This window comes from Scomber scombrus, chromosome 8 (assembly GCF_963691925.1).
Source record: "Scomber scombrus chromosome 8, fScoSco1.1, whole genome shotgun sequence".
In the NCBI taxonomy this organism is placed as follows: Eukaryota; Metazoa; Chordata; class Actinopteri; order Scombriformes; family Scombridae; genus Scomber; species Scomber scombrus.
The window spans coordinates 17167687-17190791 of NC_084977.1; the positions used below are offsets into that span (position 1 = coordinate 17167687).

At 39.8% G+C, this 23105-nt stretch overlaps 3 protein-coding genes across 3 annotated transcripts; 1 reads left to right on the forward strand and 2 right to left on the reverse strand.

Moving 5' to 3' along the window:
* Positions 1 to 442: 442 nt before the first annotated feature.
* Positions 443 to 9688, reverse strand: LOC133984361 (vitellogenin-2-like). Its single transcript, XM_062423642.1, has 34 exons — positions 9619 to 9688; positions 9251 to 9271; positions 8959 to 9110; positions 8571 to 8822; positions 8326 to 8487; positions 8083 to 8231; positions 7836 to 7986; positions 7584 to 7741; positions 7333 to 7498; positions 7118 to 7243; positions 6813 to 7031; positions 6496 to 6713; positions 6295 to 6392; positions 6084 to 6208; positions 5891 to 5992; positions 5652 to 5771; positions 5371 to 5557; positions 5190 to 5283; positions 4876 to 5061; positions 4640 to 4790; positions 4338 to 4554; positions 3764 to 4245; positions 3630 to 3674; positions 3478 to 3546; positions 3180 to 3386; positions 2944 to 3086; positions 2548 to 2686; positions 2334 to 2463; positions 2060 to 2243; positions 1852 to 1946; positions 1657 to 1751; positions 1370 to 1535; positions 1029 to 1190; positions 443 to 931 (listed from the first exon to the last, which is right to left on the reverse strand). The coding sequence occupies exons 1-34, from the start codon at positions 9656 to 9658 to the stop codon at positions 819 to 821; spliced, it is 5124 nt and encodes a 1707-aa protein (XP_062279626.1). The 5' UTR covers positions 9659 to 9688; the 3' UTR covers positions 443 to 818.
* Positions 9689 to 12559: 2871 nt separating this feature from the next.
* ctbs (chitobiase, di-N-acetyl-) lies at positions 12560 to 17351 on the forward strand. Its single transcript, XM_062424619.1, has 7 exons — positions 12560 to 12759; positions 14700 to 14838; positions 15023 to 15231; positions 15315 to 15486; positions 15574 to 15671; positions 16324 to 16485; positions 16873 to 17351. The coding sequence occupies exons 1-7, from the start codon at positions 12625 to 12627 to the stop codon at positions 17059 to 17061; spliced, it is 1104 nt and encodes a 367-aa protein (XP_062280603.1). The 5' UTR covers positions 12560 to 12624; the 3' UTR covers positions 17062 to 17351.
* A 67-nt stretch (positions 17352 to 17418) lies between these two features.
* Positions 17419 to 22567, reverse strand: spata1 (spermatogenesis associated 1). The gene is made up of 13 exons (XM_062424802.1): positions 22508 to 22567; positions 22266 to 22372; positions 21557 to 21674; positions 21293 to 21346; positions 20591 to 20893; positions 19727 to 19860; positions 19550 to 19607; positions 19117 to 19234; positions 18911 to 19036; positions 18341 to 18516; positions 17947 to 18045; positions 17605 to 17733; positions 17419 to 17427 (listed from the first exon to the last, which is right to left on the reverse strand). The coding sequence occupies exons 1-13, from the start codon at positions 22565 to 22567 to the stop codon at positions 17419 to 17421; spliced, it is 1491 nt and encodes a 496-aa protein (XP_062280786.1).
* Positions 22568 to 23105: the final 538 nt, after the last annotated feature.

Genomic DNA, 23105 nt, shown 5'->3' on the forward strand with positions numbered 1-23105 from the left:
GCTGCTGCCCCTGCGACCCGACCCCGGTGTGTACAATTCCCCCCCTACAAAATCTCATTAAAAACTTTATAATTACATCTCCTCCTTCTCCCTCATTAAAAAAATCCTGAATCATTAAATATGCAAATATTGTTCATTTCAAAAGTTAAACTGCTTGACACAAGATGTGTCCTACTTCAATGTGAAGTCCATTTTCTGTGTATGTGCACTCAAGGCTTTAAGTTTCTCCATCACACTTGTGTAAGTCCATCACTGGACCACGATTTGCTGTAAACTAGTTGTTAGGTCATGAATAATGGTTGTTGGCCCACCCCTTAACTGCTAACTTTTGGTGAGCACAATAAAACTTTCCCCCTTCTACAGATGTAAGTGAAAACATTTGTCTAGTGTCAAGCTGTACATAGTGAAAAAATCCAACTGAAGTAACAATAAGCAAAACACATTTCTGATTATGCTTTAGGGCTTTATTGATTTTTGATATCATGGACAAGATCATTGTACTGTAACAAGAACAACACTGTTGTGAAGGTAGACTCCAGAGAATCAGGACTGTAAAATGACATACTGTTTCTCCACAGAACATTTCCACTACAAATATAGCACATTCAAGCTGTGGCTTCACAAATTCATAGTTTAGAGTTTGTGATTTAGAGATTGTGAAGAAAAAGGTTTGTCATTTAAGATATTTTTAGTCATTGTGATTTTAAATTTTTGAAGAAGCTGAACATCACATGATCCACATATGCCTCTTTAGTTTATTTAAGTTTACAGTTTAGATTAATTAACAATGAAAGGGACAAAACAAACTTGAAGAGAGATTAAGCGCACTGGGCGTTGCAGCGACAGGCCAGGTGGGCCTCAGCTGAATCTTTCATGTCCTCGCTTTTATAATAAATGCTGCTCAGACCCTCAGAACGATTCAGGTTGGAATCTGCAACAGCACAGAGAATAAAGTGATTAGGCACTGTTGAACATAGATGTATAGTGTGTCAGTTTGGTAAATAAGTGGTGATTGTCTGCAGACTCACCAGTAGGCAGGCAGTGGAAGCCAACAGTGACAGTGGTGGTTCTCACTGGCATGCAGCCGGGCAGGCAGCGCAACACAGGCTCAACAGAGTAGCATTTGGACTCCTGGCCATAGAGGATCATTTGCTTTTCCAGTTTCACAGATTCAAGTTTCATGTAGCACTCTGGAAAAGGTTGGAAAAGAAAGGTAAGCACTGCAGCAGCCCTCAGCTGAAAACAAATATTCATTGAATCTAGTCTTTTCTATGATCTCATACAATTATGGTTTGGTGTGGGTTTGTTATGTCTTGTGAATTTCTTTATATGTTTTGTTTTGCCATAATGAAGGTGAAGCCAGTTTTACCAGAGGCATCGCGGCAGCTCTTTCCAGGCAAAACCCAGGAATGAGCGTAGCTGGCTGCGTCCTTGGTCTGCCGTTCGTTGGGTGTGCGGAACTCCTGTCTGAATTCCCCATCAGCCTTTCCACAGAGTCCACAGGTCTGTCCCCTCATCCAATCCACAACTTTAACCTGAAGAGAAGCAAAGTAGTTCAATGTTTGCAACTGTGTTTAACCATGCCAGTACGACAATATAGACTATTAAAAATTTTAATTTAGAAGAATTACACAAGATGATGATTTCTTTCAATACCTTCAGTGCGTTCAGCTCAAAGAAGACCTCCTGAAGACCATGGCTGGGAGCGTGAAGAGCAACGCCGTCACCTCTCTTTCTGATCTGAATCTTGCCTAAAATTAATGCAAATACAAAATATGTTATTTTTTAAAAACTCTTTCAGCAATTATTTTGAGCACAACAGTTCAATCTAAAATGATAAGATAGAAAAACCTGTTGGATGCTGGTATGGCAGGTTGTTGATGGGGATCTCTACTCCGTTGACCTTCACCATGACAGCACTGTCCTTCAGATACATGTCTACGTCACTGTTGAAAAACAATTGAAATATATGAATTGAAGTTTTTTTCTGGAATTCCAGGTTTAGATTTTTTTTTTTTTTTTTTTTTACAATTTAGGTATAAATACTGTTTGTTCTTACATGTCTGCAATCTTCACATTGATTTCGTTCTGTTCCTGTGTTTGGTCTCTCTTCAGCAGAACCATGAATTTAAGTTCTGAGCTGCAATCCTGAGCCAAAACCTGGTAGCAAGAGTGGGGCATTTCGTTCTTGTATTTCCTGTTGTTGAAGGTAATCAGAGTGTCTTTGACCATGGCACACTTAGCTGGAGCAGAAAGAAAGATTAACCAGTAGGTTAGCCATTTATTAATCAGTATGACTTTTCAGTAAGACCTGTTCCTTTGAATATTTTCACCTGCGTGAGCCTTGGTGACCATGTAGGTGATCTTGTCAGCTAAGCTGTCCTGGTATGGTTCCAGCTCTGCAGCAGTGTCTCCAAATGGCAGATAAACAGGGAGATCCACATCACGTTTGTAGATGGTCCTCTATAATACGAAATTGAAACAGTCAGAGAGGATATACAGTATATATGAGTGACAATATGTGAGAAACAGGGAATAACACCGTACCTTTGGTGTCTTCAACACAACATTCAGGGTTTTCTCTGAAGCAACAGCCACAGTCAGTTTGATCTGATTACGTTCATTCTTGACCTTTGACTGGGTTACTCCGATGTACTGAGTGATACGTGAAATGTACTCAGACAGCCTAGACAGACATAAAAGCAAAATGTTAAATCGACTGTTGTATAATGAACACCTGGTAGACAGGTGTGCAGCAAAATTAAACTTTGCAAAAGGAAGTAATAAAATCCCACACACTTCCACATCCAGGATGTTTGACTATGGTTTATGACCTTGCATTTTCAATTACGTTAGTGCCAAAAGTACATAAGAAGTAATCAGTTTCTTTTGCAAGGTTTTAGAAAATAGAGGAAAATGTTTGAAATTAGATTGTGACATTACTGCTGTGCATAGCGCCTCATGCGTTGTGGAAGTTTGTCCCAGGTCAGCTTCAGGCGGAAGGCAGGCACTTTACCCACAAGACCAGTTTCAGCTGTGATCTCAGTTGCGTATTGTTTGCATTCAATTCCCCAGGCAATCTTGGCCTAAAAAAACAAAACAAATTTAACTGGAGTTAAAATCTTATCTGCTACTACCAGCTTAAGTCATGTCAGACTGCATCAAAGGTGTTACTGTACCATCAGCTTGTGGTTGCTCAGCAGGACACCATCAGCGCAGATTCTCCAGTGGTCATTCTCAGCCAGGTTGGCAAAAATAAACTGCAGTCTGGCAGTTGTTTTGTCAAAGTAAGCTGCAATCTGGTATCCCTGAACCTTGTGGTCAGCTCTTACAGCGCGAATGAGAATGGTCACAGCAGGAGTGACGGTGCTAGCGAGGTACTTGGCCTGAGAGTGCAAACCAGTGAGTAACATTAATATAAGTTTTGATTTCCCATTAAATACATGAGACTGTAAATGGCTCTGTATGATTACTCACCTTGTTGTAGATGGCTTCGAAGCTGTGGGCGCTGCTCTTGCTGTTTGCACGGGCTGTGGAGACTGCATGCTGCAAAGAAGAAAGCATTTAGCTTGCTCAAGCAGAGTACATGATTTGACTGTTTAATGCTTTTTTACTCATCAGTCAAATACCTGGTGGATGTGGCTCTTGATGAACTTCATGTCATACAGGTCTTGCTGTAATAGAAAAATTGGCACATTAATTCCTGCATGTACTTTATGAATCTACTGTTTCTCACATTTTCAGTGGTAAATTTATGCCTCACCTTTGACATGGAGCTGGACCTGGAGGAGCTGGAGCTGGAAGAGCGGCTGCTAGACAGGCTAGATGAGCGGCTGCTTGAAGGGCTACTGAAGCGGCTACTTGATCGACTGCTGGAGGCACTGCTGGAGCGGCTGCTCAGTCTCTTTGATACCTTGCTTCCCTGGGCAACAACGTCAACCATCTTGCTCTGGCGGCGAGAAGAGGAGCTGGAGGAAGACTTGGATGATACAGAGGAAGAGGCGCTTGAACTGCGCTTAGAGCTGGAGCTGCTGGAACGGGAGCTGCTGGAGCGGGAGCTGCTGGAGCTGGAGGAAGTGCTGTTCTTCAGACCAGGAACCAGGATTTTCTTGAGTTTCATCAGGACATTCTTGTCCTCAAGAATATCATCTTCCTCGCTCAAGTTAATCACTTTGATGATCTTTTCTGCTGCTTTATCGCCAACCTGAATCTCAATTTCAATCTTCTCAATGACGGGTCCAGCAGCTACAACCAAAAAATAAACAGAAACATTATTTTTCAGCAACTGCTTCCAAAACAACTTAGGTCAGTAACTTGATGTCATCCATTTTACTTGCCTGGAGCAACATCAACCAAGACAGCATGTTTTCCAATTATGGCGTAGAGTGGACAGTTTCTGATGAAAGCGGCGTTGTGAGATTCGATCTCTGTGCATGCCTTGATTCCAAAGGTTTCAAATGCAGCACACATTTTCTTCTCAAAGGCCCTGGGGATTTTCCTCTTGTTGACAATTTTGCTTGGCACATCAACAGGAATGATTTCCGATGATGCTGACTGTAAACACAACAGAGATCACCACATTAGTTTGAAAGAAGGTATAATTTGGTGATGGAAAAGGTGGTCAGAAAACCAAACTCACAATGCTACCAAGCAGGGAGGATGCCATCCTAGAAACTCTTGAGGAGAAGGTCTGTCTTGACAGCAGAGCTGCAGCTTCAGCTGGAATCATTGGTGTTATCTTGGCGGCTGCGAGGTCTTCCACATTTCTTGCAATAGCAAAGGTCTCAACACTGTTGAAAGAAAAAATACTGTCAGAAAATTCAAAGATATTTCAAAAACTGTGTAAGTTAATATGGTAACATAAAAAGAACATACAGTGCAGATGCAATCTTATCGACACCCTGAACAGGCAGGAACTGGAACTTGAAGTTGCCCTTAATCATATCAATTCTTGCTTCCATCTTTGCAGGAACAATTGTATGAACTCTGGCTCTTGACAGTAAGGAAGCCTGGATCAAAGCAGTATTCACGCCCATAACTGCATAGGTGTGCATGGAGACACTGCAAGACACAGAAAATATGAGAGAGGGTGGTTTCTCTAAATGATACATTTGTTTTCACATTTGACAGTAAAGATTCTGGTTAATGATTGAGAAGAAGCTTGTTCAAGTTAATTACAATCTGTTTACCTTGGGGTAATTGCTGCCCTTAGGTTGATATCGGACTTAAGAAGCTGAGCAGCATGGAAGGTTTCGGGTAGAGGTGGTGTCACAGTGGCTTGGACTATGAAAAACAACACAATTTTTTGGTGAACCAGTGTGGATATGTTATTCAAATCATCAACACTTAGACTTTACCAGACAAACTTACGTTCAACAGATGCAGCAGCCACAGCAGCAGTATAGAAACTTAGCTCCATTGGCAGACCAACAGCAGTGGGCATGATGCGACGAACCTCAGCAACCAGCATAGGCTTAACATAATGCACAGCTATACCAGACAGCAGCGCATCCAAAGCCTTCCTTCCGTAAGTGTGAATTGCAGGTCCAGTGGCAAGCTGTTAAAATTGCATTTGAAATCTCAGATGTTCAGTTTGTAATGTGATTACTACATAGCAATTATACAATATGTAACAGTAGGAGATACAGTACCTCAATAATCTGATCAACCATGGCTTTGTCAATGTTGGCAAATGCAATTTCCTGTCCGAAGAATTTCACATACACAGAGGCCAGGGGCTGGCTTGAAGGATGAGCCCTCCATTCGGAGAGCTATATTAGGAAAAAACAAAAAAATAAACATTTTAGTTTCTTCGAAGGAAATGTGCTTTCATAACAGTCATTTAAATAAAGAAGGACATTTTTGCTTAAGAATGATCACTTGAACTTACAGCCTTCATAACTTGTTTCATCTTGGTGATCCTTTCAGCATTCTCAGGAGCCTTGGGGATTTTCATTAAGGCCTCCTGGATTCCCTCTGTTCTCACTCCCAACTGAAGAAAAAGAAAAAAGGCCATTTGATGGGTAAGTGTATTTGAAACCATTACTAAAAAATGTGTAAGTTCTATTTAGCCTTTCTCTTACCTCTAAGACATCAGCATAAGCTCCTGCCAGGTAGGTGCGAGCTTTGGCCAAAATGGCTTTTGGCAAAATAGTTGCAGCATCATTGACATAGAAGGCACTGGCAGCGGCACCCATCATCCAGGGGTCTGCAGGGCAAAACACAAGAGCCATTAAACCACATGTTTTAAGCTGATGACATATTAGTATTATTATTATTATGCTATCCTCTTACTGCTGTAGGCATCAAAATAGAGAGCTCTGCTGAAGCGGTAGCACAGTCTGTCAAGTTTGGGGCTGAGGATCTTCACAGCAACATTACAGGCAGCAGCACTGAACAGAACATTAATATATACAGAATGAGATTCTAAGCACTAACATGTTTAAATAAATGAAATGAAAAAAACAAAAATGTGAATATTATTGAGGTTCTTACACAGAGGCAAAGTCAGGGGCAGTGTTCTTCGTCATGGCCTTCATGTAAGAGTAGACAAAGCTAGCAACCTGCATGTTTGTTTCTTTCAAGAGTGTGTCGGCAAGGGTAGTCACCAGACCCATGGGCAGTTTGGTCTCAAACAACACGACAGCAGCAACCATTCGGAGCTCTGGGTGGAGAGCCTTATCCATGAACAGCTGAACAGCCATTTCCTGGATCTATTTCACAAAGAGGAATGTTATAAATACAACAGCACATAACAAAATTGGTTTTAAACATATGCTAGTATTGGAAGGAATCAGGTAAAGTCATTTCACCATCTTGGGCTCCTTTTTGGCAATGTTCCTCAGGGCCAGAACAGCATCAATGTGAACTCTCAGTGGCAGATTGGCAGCAGCACTGCCGAAGCCAGGCAGGAGCTTCAGGATTGGCTTAAGGCTGGCAGGATGTCCAGCGTTACCCAGAACTTTAAGAGCAACAGTGAGTTCCCCAATATCACTTCTGGCAACAGCCTGGACAGCGATCTCATGGATGGGCTGCAGGAGGAAAGAAACAACATTCATGTCACTGATGTTCTAACTGAAGTTCAGTTTTAGAAACCAAATGCACAAATGATACCTACCTTCATAAGCGCAGCTGGGCAAGATGGGTTCTCTGCGCAGTATTTAGCCACCAGGGTGCCGTAGCCCAGCATGACAATCTCACGCAGGACTGGGTTTTCTCTAATTTTGTGGTTCATAGCCAAGCCCTGAGGAGTGGTGAAAGTAAAAATGTGGTTATGTGTCCCACTTCTCATATCGTTGCAATGACACAAGCCTGCTTGTAATTTTAACTCACTTCAGCAAACCTGATGGCCTCCAGGTCAGCTGTCACCATGTGCACAGAAGCCAGCAGAGCTTGGGCAGCTTCAGCAATAGTCAGCTCACCAGCGATGAACTTCTCCTTGAGGAACCTCAGAGCAGTATGAGTACCAATGGCAGGAACGGCATTCAAAATCCAGTGCCTGAGAAAGAAAAGTATTATTATTCAGTGATTATGTGTATTAAGTTTGTGTATATTGCTCTTTTTCGAATGCTGTTTACATTTACCTGTAATCGGGTCTAACTTTGAACTGAGTCCAGAGGGCCTCAATACTCTCAAGTTTGGCCACACGCAGCAACTGGACGAGCTCAATAAACTTCAGAGGTGCGTCTTCATGGACCTTGGCCACATTGAAGGTCACTAGGTGGTTCAGAATCTCAACAATCTGTCAGAAAACAAAATGCAACCCATGTTAGAGTGTGTTGCTACAGGATTAATTCAACAAAAATTGGATTAAGATGGAATGTTTTCTGAAGTACTTGAGCCTCAGCATTGCTGATCCTCAGAAGCTGGATCGGTGTCTGGAGAAGCTCGCTGCCGAACTCATACTGCAGGGATCCCCGGTGAAGATAGTCAGCTCTGATGGGCTCCACTGGGGTCTTTGCAACCTCCAGGAAGGTCAAGATTTGCCTGTGAATATACGCCAGCATTGAATCAGTCTATACTGTGGCATTTTGAGCTGCTAATAGTGATTATACGCTGTGTATTTTCATTTAAATCACATACTTAGCCTCCATCTGGGCGGCGCCGTTCAAGATGTTGAAAGGTGAGAACTGGATGAGCTCTGTAGCAGTTGCCTCCAAGATCAGAGCACCTGTGGGTGCTGGCTTCATGACATAGTTAAAGGCTGCGGCTCCCTTCAGGGTCTTTCCTCTCTGTATAAACAAGAGATAGTATTATTACACCAGCAGTCTCTGGGAGTACACAGTACATTTAGAGGATAGTTAATGCCAGTAAAACTACACTTACAGCCTCACACTCAGCACATTTCTCTGTGTAAGCCAAGCCGATGTCCTTAATGATTCTCTCCTGGCAGTGGTTCAGGTCCTTGGTCTTGGTCAACAAGATGCGTTCAGCCTTTGCGTCCTCACTGATGACGTAGTGGGTCTTGCACACTCCCTGAACTCCAGGCTAGTTAACGCAGATCAAAATACAGTTCATTAGCTGAGTGTTGTTTTGTAGTTGGACCTATAAAAAGAATCAGTTATACATACCTCCTGTAGCTCATAGACATTCTGTGTCTTCTTGATGTTCATCTGGAAGATGTTAAGGATTCCTCTGTAGACATTCAGCACAGTTGCAGAGACGCCAGCGGGTGCGAATACTTTGCCGACAACACCGTTGGCATATTCAAACTTGATGGGTGTCAGGAGCTGAGCAGCCAGGGCTGAGGTGAGCTTGGTGGCTGGGATGAAAGCATCTTTGGGCCAGATGCCACTGTACTCAAAGATTTCAGGGTCTACAAGCTACAAGGAAAAATGACAGGTTGAATGAAGCGTGACCACAAAGCTGTCTTGTATTATCATTTCAAGCCACATGGAAAATAGCAGTCTGGGTCACACAGGTTGTTAATCAGTAGAAAAGTGTATGAATGGTCTTTACCTTCAGTATGAAGGTGTCAGGAGCTGCTGCACTGATCATAACTTTGCTCAACACTTTCACACCGGCCCGTGCCAGACCCTCCTCAGGCAGGCCGCCCATCAGAAGTGCTTCATATTTGTACACGTAAGTCCTTCCAGTTGCAAATTCTGGGGCTGCATTAATAGAGAAGAAAACAAACTTCAATAAAAACTTTTTTTAAATTAAACCAACTTTTCACATATACACTACAAGTTTTTTACTGTTAAATAAAGACACATTTTTTTGACAGTATGTAACAAAATAAAACACTTACCAAAGCTGACCTGGTGGCATGCTAAAACAGAAAAAAAGAATAAAATGTTATTTTGGTATTCATTAGAGATGCATGAAAAAGAAGTCAAACTAATAATTTGAAGAATTGAAATGTTATGTACTTAAGAACTATTTTCTATGCTAGGTTTGATATAAGCGGTGACTTTACACTGTCACAAAGTGCAATAGCAGTTCTCTTACATCATGATTTTTCTGACTTTTATCAGAATTTTCTTTCAATATTTTGTCCAAGTAAAACTGTGGAGAAGTGCTACCCCACACTCTTCATAATAGTGATTCTAATATAAGCATTTTTTTGAGAAAAACAAATTTAGATTGCATCCAAGGTGATGCAACTTGAAGACTCACCTGCAAAGGCCACGGTGAGAGCTAGTACTAGCACCCTCATGGTTGCTGAATGTGATCGACTTGTACCAGAGGCTTCCTTTTAAAGCCAGATATTGCTGACTGTGTGCCTATCAAAATGGATAATTAACTAAGCATCAGCCTTTCATTGACATTGGTGTTACCTTGCCCTGGCCATGTAGAATAGACAAACAGAGTAATGAAACATGTCACAGATGTAACAAGTTAACTTAACCTTTCTGACTTCAGTGCCACAAACAGCCCACTGTCCCAAAAATAAAGGTGTTTTTTTCTCTTGTGAAACCCCTTATTTTACATAAAATGTATACTGTAGTGCCCATACTTTTCACAACACAGCAATATGGAACTGTACTGTAACTTTTCTTTTTCACTATATACACTTCTGACTTCTGCTTAAACTCCGGATTGTACAACACCACAGCTCCCAGTACCTCCCACCCACACTAATGTTTTGTATATTTATTGTATATAGTATTTTGAGATGGTTTTATTGTTAATTTAATATAATTTAATTTAATTTAATTTAATTTAATTTTATTTTATTTTATTTTATTTTATTTTATTTTATTTTATTTTATTTTATTTTATTTTATTTTTACTTGGAAATGTTGTTATGTCAATTTTGAATTTCCCCCTAGGGGGATTAATAAAGTTACCCCGTACCCTATACCCTATACCTATCATTCATCAAATGCCCTTCTCGGGGTCTGAAGCTGGCAATGATTTAAACTATCACACAGTTTTAATAGAAAAACATAACATCATAAAATATTGTACTAAAATGTTATACGAATGCTATTATAGAATGTGTCATGTGGATTGCAAAAACTTGTGCAGTGTCATCTTGCCCTGAACTGTAATTTTGACACAATTTTGTCAGTTTGCTCCAGCATCTGTTTACTCTCTAAATACAATAATCCAACATGAGTTGAGCTCACTCTGACACAATTTCAAAATCATCTAATGAAAAATCTAATTGTATCCAAACCAAGTAAGTTAAATCTAAATTCATATTATAATGACACATATTAATTAATGTGTCATTCATAGATTTATACCAAGCCAACAAGGCAACAAGTTGACTAAACACTGTAAAGGAATAGAAGTCAGATGCAGAATGTAGTGCACAAATAACAGTAGGCCTATGCCAAGGATACTGTCCGACACAACGTAAAAAAGAAGATACAGTATAATGAAGAACAGTTTAACTCAACTTCTTCTTTCTGACACTGTGCATTGATTAGATCGATAAACTGCTTGTTGCTGCTTTTTAAAACCAATGAATCTTAGAAAGCAAGACCTTAACAGCCTTTATACATTCTGTACTGTACATTATACAGTATTCTTTAACTTCATCACATGCTATAATTCAAGACACATGTCCTATTTAACCCATTTATAGTAATACAATGTCAAAACATTGTCTACGGGATTTTTTTCTATTTTTCCCCAAAAAACATAAAACAAAACATTTAGTTGTTGGGAAACATGTAATATCAGTTTGGACATAAGTTGAAGTAATGAAAAACAATGAAATGTACGTTTTGGCAAATTATTAAGGTCCTAACTTGAAATGTTAATGATAAATCCTCCATGCAAATAAAGGTTAGACATGGGTCAGGGTTCAGTGCTTGGACCAATACTATTCACCTTATATATGCTTCCTTTAGGTAATATTATTCAGAAACACTCAATACACATGATCTAATCATATAACTAATCTGGATGGCATTACTCTGGCCTCCAGCACCACTGTAAAGATACTAGGAGTTATATTTGATCAAGATTTGTCCTTCAATTCCCACATAAAACAAATTTCAAGAACTGCCTTTTTTTAATCTACGTAACATTGCAAAAATCAGGCACATCCTGCCTCAAAATGACACTGAAAGACTAGTTCACGCATTTGTTACTTCTAGGTTGGATTATTGTAATTCATTATCAGGCTGCCCTAACAAGTCTTTAAAGACTCTCCAGCTGGTCCAGAATGCAGCTACACGTGTACTGACAAAAACTAGAAAGCGAGATCATATTACTCCTATTTAGCTTCGCTGCATTGGCTGGCCTTCTTTATGAGTTTGTCCATTCTCTTCCTGTCCACAGCCGAGATGCTGCTGCCCAGCACACCACCCCATGAAAAATGGCTGATGCCACCACAGTGTCATAGAAGGTCCTTAGGAGTTCCTTATAGTTTTGGCTTTACGTTAAATGTTTTGTTGAAGTATATTTATTCTGTATAACTGTCATATAGGACCCCACTGAATATTGATGAAGAAAGAAGAAGAAGAATGAAGACTGATGAGGAAGAATAAATTATATCGACTTCAGCATTAAGGTATGACGGGTGCCACATGGTCTGCACAGGTGAACTACTTTTAAAATGAAACTGCCTAAACTTAACTAATAATACAACGGTGCAAAACCATTCCTGTACTGTATCTTCATGCAGAGCAATCTGTGGCAGAGTTCAATTTAGAAGTAGGCTATGCTGTAGTTTTTCATGGATTGGTGGCTAGTGCTGTTCAACATGCAAGAGCACACTCACTTCCAATAATTAATGGTGTTTAAATAATGCTGTAGCTCTGTGCCCTGTGCAGTGAATATAACACATGGTAGCAGCAATATATAAAAAATGGTATAATTGTGTATTTTCCAGGCCAAAAAAACCCGTTTGTTAGATATGAATTTGATGCATTAGCCATTGTTAATGGCAACTATTAAAATAAAGTTCAAAATTTAGAGCTATTTTTTGTTTCAAAAAGAAAAAGAAAGATGCTTCCTCTCAATGAAACCTGTCTGTTAGTCCTTATGGCAGGGTTTATTTGACCCCTGCTGGCAGCCTTTTGCTCTGCAAGTTTTCAAAACAAAAAGATACCATTTGTCCCATGTCAGCCTCCGTACAGAAGCAACGCCGGACATGTGATCTGTTGACAATTCAGAGTCCGACTGTGTTTGATTTATCCTGTTCCGTCTGAAAACGAACTTCTGATGCCCCCTTTCCCCCCTAAAATGTCCTGGTTTCTTGTGTTTGTGGTGTCGCTCATCGCGGTGTGCAGAGCCAGCGTGTGTCCGTGTGAGAGAGCCGAGCTGTGTCAGCAGATACACGGAGAGAGAGACTTTGAGGTAGTTCAGCTGTTGAACCTCCAAACACTATTATCTTTAACACACTAACACTGAAGTTAGTCAGTTCAGTGATTTAACACACTACTCACAATATCAGAGCTGCTGGTAATTAGTGGGAGCAGTAAGTAAGTTCATAAGTGTGAATAGAGAAGTGTCAAAGCTGCTGCTACAGAGCTTCATGCTGTTAATGTATTATTGGCATTAAAATACTTCGTTCTGATAAACATGTACTTATTTAAGTTAATTTTTACAGGCTAATTCCCCTCTGCCAATCTCCTAATATATCCTATAATAGGCTATACTCACTGAAGGCTAAAAGAAGACCAAAAGAAACATGTCTTGCTGTTTTAATAAATTAAAGGAATTAGGGAAAACTGTCACAGTTAACCATCAAACTTCTTACATAATGCTCATGACCGAGCAAGTTGAGTCATGGTCCATAAACTTTTAATATAAACCTTGGATTTGCAGTCCGTTATGTACTTAACTAGATCATCAGGCGAACTCTAGTTTTTAACCTGCTTGTCTAAAACAAATCAAGACAAAGGACTTTAACAGTCTAACGCTTTTATAAACGTATTGGCTACATAGCAGTAAATTAAAATGTCACATCTGTTCACCATGTTTTTATTGTAAGTTTCAGTTAAAAACACTGTTCCTCTTCATCCATGCAGGCTGGTTCCTCTTTTTGGGTACATTTGGTCTCATGGACCTCTATTCAGTGTCTCTTGTTGTTTCAAAGCTCACATATTTAAGTCATGGTTGACACACTCATTTTGCAGCTGCGCAAATGTCAATGTCAACTTTATTTGTTTAGCACATTTCAAACAGCCAATGGCCTACCAAAGTGCTTTACAGTAAAATAAGCAGAAACAATATAAACAAACAATAAAAGCAATAAAAAACAATATAGAGAAATAAAACGGATTAAAGACCCGGCTATACTCCGCCAAAGGCCAAAGTGAACAAGTGGGTTTTAAGTAGCGTTTTAAAAGTGGAGAGGCTGTTTGCAGTCCGCACAGTAAGCGGTAATCTGTTCAACAGAGTGGGAGCCGCAACTGCAAAGGCTCGATCTCCTCTAGTTTTTTTGAAGGATCGAGGAACGTCCAGTACCACCTGGTTAGCTGACCTAAGGGCTCTGGAGGGCTGATGCAGTTTAATAAGCCAGACAGGTATTCTGGGGCCAGCCCATTCAGAGACTTAAAAACAAATAAAATAATCTTAAAATCAATCCTGAACCTAACCGGAAGCCAGTGAAGAATATCTATCTCTATTTTTTTAAAGACATTTCCAAAACTATGTATTATATATTTTGAAAAAGGTTGTGGAAATATATATATTTAATAAAGTTTATGTAACTTCTGAGTACTTTTTTGAGCAGAATTAGCTACATGTGGCACTTACCTGAGGAAAAATCTGCAAAACTGGCTAAACTTACAGAAAAAGGGAGTGATTTGATGTAAAAGCAACCTGTCAACTTTGCCTTTTAGTGGATACAAGTCATCAATGACAATTATATCAATTAATCAACCTGTCACTCACCAGAGTCCATCAAATCAAGTTTTAATAATCAGGTAATTTTAGCCACATGTAGAGTCAAGTATCAAACACTTTTTGACATAGTTACTCCAAGTTATATGATTATAACTTTAATACTTTCAGTCTTGGTCAGACTAATCGCTAATTTGTGATGGACATTTTACATTTTTGACATACTGCGGTCATTATCTTCAGTCCTGCAGTAAGAACAAACTTGTTTCAGTTCCTGCTTTCGTTGGAGTTCAGAATACAAATTTGTGGTCCCCTACCCCACAACTGCCACCAAAAATGGGCATTTATCGATAAGTTATTTGCCAAAAATTGTAAAGGGACACTACTATAGTATGAATAGGAGTAAGTAATCCTACAGTCTTGTTTCTGTATGGTCTCTCTGTGTCCAGGTGTTTGTGTTTGATGTGGGTGGAAAGACATGGAAGTCCTACAACTGGAGCATGGTGACAACAGTGGCAATGTTTGGAAAATATGATGCTGAACTCATGTGTTACGCTCATTCCAAAGGAGCACGGGTAGTCCTCAAAGGTAGGATACGTTTATTTTCTCTTCACAACAGAATCAATTCATTTGACTGACTTCTGTTGTTTGCTCTTACTGTAGTTTACAAAGTTTAAGAGCTAAAGAGTCACTGTTTTTATTCTACCTCACTCGTTCAGTCAATAGTTCACGCACTCATGTTACCTCTCTTTTGCAATGTCAATGAGAAAAGGTGATGTTCACCTCTCGTATATTGTGGACCAAGACAACAGGACAGCTTGGATAATGGAGAAGGTCAATTTGGCTAAGAGTCAGTTCATGGATGGGATCAACATAGACATTGAACAAGCAGTGGAAGACGGCTCGCCCGAGTACCTTGCTTTGACAGACCTGGTCAAAGAGACCACTGAGGCTTTCCACAGGGAGATCCCGGGTTCTCAGGTGAAAGAAAATATTATTAAATATAAACAATGATTTGACAACAGATAAATTAACTCCCAAACATTCCTAATCCTGATCTCTAGGTGTCGTTCGATGTTGCCTGGTCACCAAAATGTATTGACAAGCGCTGCTATGATTATGTCACCATCGCTGAATTCTGCGACCTGCTGTTTGTGATGTCCTACGATGAGCAGAGCCAGATCATGGGGGACTGCATTGCAATGGCAAATGCCCCGCTCTCTCAAACACTTGATGGTTTGTTGTCCAGTTGTGTGGTAACAAATAGAAATCAGCTCATTACTGATGACTGCTGCATTAATAGATATTTGTCTGTCTTTCCAGCGTATAACCAGTATTTAAATCTGAACATTGAACCAAAGAAGCTGGTGATGGGTGTGCCATGGTACGGCTATGACTATCCATGTCTCAACCTTTCCCAGGTAAGATTTTGTTTATTTAAAAGCTAAACACTTTAAATGTTGTTTTTTACATGTTTTAAAGGATCAAATCCAATGACCAGAACTAGAAATGAAGTGATCTTGCTAACAGGTATTGTCTGTGCAAGTAAAGCCTGATAAATCTTTTTCGTCTGTGCCATATAGCTCCTTCGTTTTCCAGAAACAATTAATAACGCCTTGGTGAGCTACTGTTTCACCGGGTGACATCATATTACAATGAACATGGGCACTGTAGTTTATTTTAATTCAATCCCACAAATACTGTCACTGTTACTTACCAGCACACCAAATGTGTATTCATGTGCATGTGAAAATAGTCCCCTACAAATGCACTATGTACTAACCCTAACCCCAATTATTTTACTATTACTTTGCCTTTTGTTTTTTTAAAAGGGGAGACCAAAACATTTTTGTGACCAATTTTTCAATACTCACATCTTCAGGAGAAACAAACAGCCTGGGCTGAGAGCCATTAAGGGGAGAAAGTCAGAAAATACTGAGAAACAGACTTTGATATTTTAGTCCTCCTGTTGCTGTTAAAACCAAAGCACACTACTGTGATTATTTAAACTTGTGATGTTGTTCTTTTTGAAGTGAAAATACAGATAGTCCTTTTTGTCTTCTCCTTTTCTAGGAAGGAATATGTTCTATTGCAGAAGTCCCTTTCCGTGGAGCCCCTTGCAGTGATGCAGCTGGAAGACAGAAACCATACAGCTGGATAATGAAGCAGGTCAACAGCTCGATGTCTGGCAGGCTGTGGGACAGCAAGCAGCATGCTCCCTACTTCAATTACAAGGTACGTAAACTTATATTTCAAGTCTTAATTCTACTTAGATTAGGTTAGAAATATCCAAATATGTTTGGGCTTGATGGGACATTGTTGTAACAAAATGGGCACCCCTTTTGAGAATGATTTGTTTTTCTGCCAGCTTGACTATTATCTCTGTAGTCCCAATAAATTACACCTCAATAAATCAGGCAGGCATTGCAGTGAGGTCTATTCATCTAGAGTGCTGACGTCCACCCGAGCTACCACGGTGTCACTTCCCAAACAAAACAAATCGCCCTTTGAAACCTCAATAAAACACTCCCAGTAAATGCCTTTATGTTGGGTTTTTACCACAAGATGGTGCTGTCCATTTTCATTTTCTTGTCAAATATCTCCTTTGTATTTTCTTCTCAGGACCAGAAAGGAAAGATTCACCAGGTTTGGTATGACGACCCGCAGAGTATCGGTCCCAAGGCGGACTTGGTGAAATCTAAAGGCTTGAGGGGCATTGGCATGTGGAATGGAAACATCTTGGACTACAGCGAGGATCCTGTCGCCAGGCAGCAGACAGCGATGATGTGGAATGCCCTCTTAGGATGCTAGCTGGGATACACTAACGCTGCTGCAGAAATTTACACCAGCCCTGAGCCCACTCCTGTTTGTTGCTAAGTCAATATATCCCTTTGTAGCAGTGAAGGGTGTGACTTTCGGGATGCATACTTGCGCTTCAGGGTTTATTGTGGCTTTTATAGCTGTTGTCTTTGAACATAGACATTCCACTGGGCTAAAAGAAATGAGTGATTCTCTGAAAAAGACAATCTTTATAATGTGATTTACACGCTTACTGAGATCTGTGCACTTTATTTTTCATAAATAAAACATTTCCTGATAAATCTGTCAGTTATTGAGGTTACACAATCAGTTGAACATATTAGTTTTATCTTTCTTCCTTCAACAAGCTTACAGCGCCTGAGGATCAAACATCAAACATCAAAAAACAGAATGGGTATGCAAAAGTGAGCCATGTAGAAAGGACAACAGCATAAAAACCAAACATACATTTTCAATCACTGTAAATAATTTCTCAATTTCACAATGTCAGAAGAAAGTCTTGTACATATTGAATTAGATGGAGCTGTTTTGAACCTGTGGTCTGTCCCGTGTGGTATTTCGAAAGCCCAGAGAGGCCACAGGTCCAGGATGAGATGACTGGCTCTTCTTCTGGGCCAGCTCAGCCTTCAGTGCCCTCAGCTCTGTGGCTGCCTGTTTCCTCAGCTGCACAAAATAACATGGTTACTGAATGTGTTATACGCCACAACAACAAGCAAAGTTGACATACTCTCAAGTGCTCAGTGAGTGACGACTGGAATCCTCATGAAAAGTGTTTTTTAAATATCTTTAACTCTTTTCAACTCATTCATCAGCTGTTTTTTTATTTTAATGTTTGGTTATTGAAACATTTTGATAAGCACATAGAAAATCAATTACCTTGATCTCTGTCACCAGCTTCATCTTGGCATCCTCCACCTTCCTCTTCAGGTTGTCGATCTCGTAGCTCTCTGTCATGATCTGAATGATGAGCTCATTCTAAAACACATTATCTTACATTAAGTTGTACACATGAATTCTGTGGATTAAGATGGGAAAAACAGCAGAAAATAATCTACAATTTATTGATTGCACATTTTTTCATGCTAAATTTTTCAGTAAGTAAAGCAAACATTATACATTTCTGAGAATTATAAAGAATCTATGCTTCATCTATTACAGACTAAAAAGCTACCAGAGAAAGCAGAGGAATCATTTGACAAAATATTTAACATAATATACTTTCCCTACCTGTTCCCTACAGTACATGTGATAACAAATAATTTGATTTCACCTTTATGGAAGATCGGCCTTGCCTTCTTGGCTTGCCTCTGTTGTCTCTTGCGTGGAGCTGGTGCAATAGTTTGTTGTAAAATGTCTCCAGTTCTTGCTGTATGTTTCTCAGGTTTTCCTCCAATGGTGCTGTGGCTTTCTTGGTGTCAAAATATTTCTTTTTCCAACTGTCACGTGCTTTAAGATCACAGGGAAGAAAAGAGCAGCCACAAAATTCAGTTATTAGTGGGAAATTTATCAGGGGTTTGATCTGCTCCAAAATGAATGACCAAGCAGAGGTTTTTACACTAGAATAATAGACTAAAGGGGATTTTAGAATTTCATATTTTTACTGCATATGAAACTCTACAAAATGCAAACTTTTAGTTAGTTTAACCAACAAGCATTCTGACTTTATCCAATGTGATTTGAAAGATGACTAGAGCTCATTTTCACTGCAATATGTGAAAATCACAGGCAGTACTATCAGGAACAATTTATAAAGGGGTTTTTCATGGATTGTTCCTGTGTTCATACCTTGTTGGCAAACTGAAAAACCTTATCCTTTTTATTGTACTGCATTTGTGCTCACCTTGGTTCCTGCGGTGTCTGTTCTGGGCCAACAAGTCTTTCCCCTTTCTTAAAAACTCTTGCCTCGTCCACTCCAGCTGCTTTCTCTCCTCTCTCACCAGCTTGATTTCTTCTATTAGATCCTCTCCTTACAGAAACAAACCATGTCAGTTGCGTTCACATTATTGATTATTAATCCTGGGTATTTGTGATAAAGTGACAGCTTACTGTTTGTCTGAAAGATGGGAGAGGAACCAGATTTACGTGCGGCTGAGGCCAGGTCCAGACCTGGAGGTGGAGAAGTACATCGAACAGGCCGAGACAACACAGCCAGACTTTCTGTCCCCTTAAAAACAGGCAATAAATACAACATGAGTCTTGAGCTGAATAGATTTTCAGGGACTTGCTGGATTCCAGTTCTTGTACGCCTCAAAGACCTCAAGTACTCCACCAGACCCACCTGCTGGCAGTGGAATTTGAACTAATCACTGCAACACACTACTTGCAAGAAACTGAACAATTCCTGCTTGTTTTAAAGGCCCTGTGTAAAACTTTCCAGAACAACCTTGAAGGTTAGCGCTCATGAGAAAAGGCTGCAGTAGACATGCTGGGATTTGTTAAAGAATGCGGACACAGTACTACATGTCATGCCATACATTACCCTGCTCGTTGGTTCTCTGGTAGACTTAACTGTATGTGCATCTTTTGATTTCCCGAGCCTGCAAACAGACACACTGTTATAAGAACAAGCAGCAGCAGTACTTCTTGTATTGTTCACTGTGGAGAACAACTATGTTGCACAGCAAAGCTTCAGCTTTGTGTGCTGGCTGCACCTTACCCATCTGTGATGGAGAAGCCTGAATCCCTGTCCTCCAGGGACTCCGCAACTCCTGAATTTCTGGCTGCCCTGTTTGGTCTGTGGTGATATTTCTTTTTTCTTCTAGTTTCTTCTTCCTTTGGCAGCTCCTTCACCTGAGCTGAATCAGCTTCACACAGTTGTAAAGCTGTGGTTATAAATCAAATACAGAGCTTAGTATCATAATAAGAGGTCATTAGAAATGCTAAAAAAAAATCCACTGTAATGAGGCTGGGTGGAAGAAAACATTTTTCAACAAAGTACCAAATCACACAATGCCAATGTATCATTTTTAAGCTAAAATATGGACCTTTTCACCCATTAAAATGAATAAAAATGTATAATGTAAAAAAAACAAATTTGGGTTTGTATTCCTATCTAGGACCCTTTGTTGCCTGAAATTGGCTTTTAGCACATTTTTGAAAAAATTGCTATATTTCCAATTTTATATGCTTGGGTGTAGCTGTTGGCTGAAAACCTCCACACAAGTGCAAATTTATAGCAGCAAAAATGGGAGGGATTAGTAATGAGATTAGTTCTAAAACATGGTTAAAACCAGCAGTTCTTTGTTTCAAAATGCAGAGTGGCAGTGTTAGCCATCTGCTCCTTCATCACATGTGATAACTGCATGGCTCATCCCTGCCTCAGTGCACAAGTACTTTTACCTTTATTCTGTGAAACGGGCAGGGCTGCTCTTTGATTCTGTGACTTTTTTGGGCAATGCTCCTGCTCTTCCCACTTGTTAGAGGAGAGAGCATCCTCTTCATTTTCTCCCTGTGAATCTGGAGAGCTGTAGCTTCCCTCCTCCTCATCAGTTTCTTCTTCTTCTTCTTCTTCTTCTTCTTCTTCTTCTTCTTCTTCTTCTTCTTCTTCTTCTTCTTCTTCTTCTTCTTCTTCTTCTTCTTCTTCTTCTTCTTCTTCTTCCTCCTCCTCTTCCAGGCTGGGGGTGGGAGGTGGCTGATGAGAACACTGTGGGATATGGGGGAATTTAACAGGCTCCTTTGTCCCTGCTGGCAGGCTGCACGTCTTGGGAGGGTAATATGTCTGGTGGTTTGGGGAACTGCTGCTGGTGTCTGGGGTGAGTGACTCGGAGTAAACACTGCTGTCATTCTCCACAGTGGGCAGCAGGTAAAGCTCTGGCTGTGGGGCCTGCTGACAGAAGACACCAACACATTACCAGTGGTGTTTAACCATTATTGACACCTTTGATTACTAACAAAGAAGTCAGACCACATCAAAGAACATGTACAGGAAATTAATTGAAATTCATGACAAATTTGAAGCTAATACTTACAGAAGATGGTAAAAACATACATTTGTAATCTACTGACAGAGCATTTATTGGAGTTTCAGACATATTATTAGATAAGGCAAAATCACACTAAAATATAAGCTAATTGAATAGCAATGTTACTAGTTTTCTTGGATTTCTTAAACTTACATAACTGATTTTTTTGTTGTCATTGATGTATAAAATCAATCCAAAGGGACATTAATCAACTTAAGGGGAAAAAAATCAATGCAAATATGGATCTGGATTCTACATACATATGGTGGAGCAAATGTTTTCACTTTCAGATCCCTCTCCTGTTTGCTTTTGACCTGTAACAGCAGAGAAAGTGTGGTTGTTTTAAGAGGCATGGCAGTAAAAACTGTGTGCTCCCTCTCTTTCACACACACAAGCTTTACACCCTTTAGTGTAGCCTGCTTGAATAGCGAACTTGTTAATCAAACTGTCTGCATTGTTTCACTCTGCTGTCTGCCTGGAGAAACACAACCAGCTATAGAAACTAAACAGCCAGCTGCACTCACCAGAGCCAAACTGCGCCCCACACATTTCAGGAAGGAGAATTTGTCGATGCTCCTCTCGGCACCAAGAAGGGCGCCCAGCTCGCACCTCAGAGTTTTCAAGGTGATATCAGGATGAACCCTACCAACAAGATTTTATATAACTGAACTGTTAAACAATACGTGTGCATAAGATTATTTGTGTCATATTATGATTGCACTGTGCTAACAGGAGAAAACAACATTAAACGGTTTGATTGGGCTGGGTTTCGTAGACCAATCACAGTTTAAATACTGAAAATAATACAGGTGAATAATTGGTAAATAAGCACTTTGAACTTTAGGGCTCAATATTGGGAGACTTCATAATTTTAGTATCTCACAGAGAAATATTAAAATGTTTTACTCCACTGTATCTGTCTAACAGCTGTGGTTACTTTGCAGATTAAGACTTGATGTTTAACATACAACAAGTTCCTATGATGCAAACAAACAAATAAACAAAAATACATTATTTTGCTTACAGATTGCAATGACAACACTCCTTCCTTTTATTTAAATTAATTTCATGTTGAACATTTGAACCTTTTTCAACACTGAGATCTGCATGCCTTAAATTTATCCTTTTAGCCACCTGTTTACGATGCAGAGTTCTACATTACAAAATTCAGCATACATTCTTGCCGTTCTCTGAGTTCGATGAATAAATTCAAACATTATAAAGTAGTTTCACCTGATGAAGCCAGCAGATATGAAGCTCTCTATGGCTTCAGCTGGGACTTTATTCAGCTTTACATTCCACTGGTCATCTGGCACATAAAGCACATGAAGCTCCACAAACTGAACACATAAAACACATTTTTAAAAGTAAAACTGACAAATTGAAAGAATATAATCAAAATGTTTGCTTCATAAAATATTAAAATTCCAGCATGAAACAAATTATTCTGTGATGCATACATTTTCTCATCATACCTTGCAGCTGGTTGGTCTTCTGTCCTCAGGATATCTCCCTGACTCACAAAACAGCTCCATTATTCAGTCCAGCTCAGCAGAAGAAGAAACAGAGAGAAGCAGATTCCGGTTAGGTTTATTCACAGGAGGACTTGTTTTTTTTGTTGTTGGTTTTTTTGCCTGGTGAAGGCATGGACTGCTAAGTAACAATCTCATGTAATCAACCACAGTCAGTCGGCCAGTGGAGTTTCTTTTATGAGAGTGCCAGCACTGGTTGCTCTGGTGCTGATGATGACAACTGCTGCAGGAAGAAGGCACTTATCCCACTAACTGGTTGTTAATTAATTTCATAAGTGATGCAGTTATAATATTTGTTTACTCTTAAGAAGTAATGTGTTTTGTCTTAGTTTTTTTAGTTGTTTTTTTTATTTCACAGTTTGCACCTTTTTTCTTACATTTCTTGCTTTAAGCAATTTGAAATTAATGAATTACCACTATAAATGCATTATTGCGTTTGTGACATCATTTAATCTATTATGCGTTTTATTCACACACACACACACACACACACACACACACACACACACACACACACACACACACACACACACACAGAGAG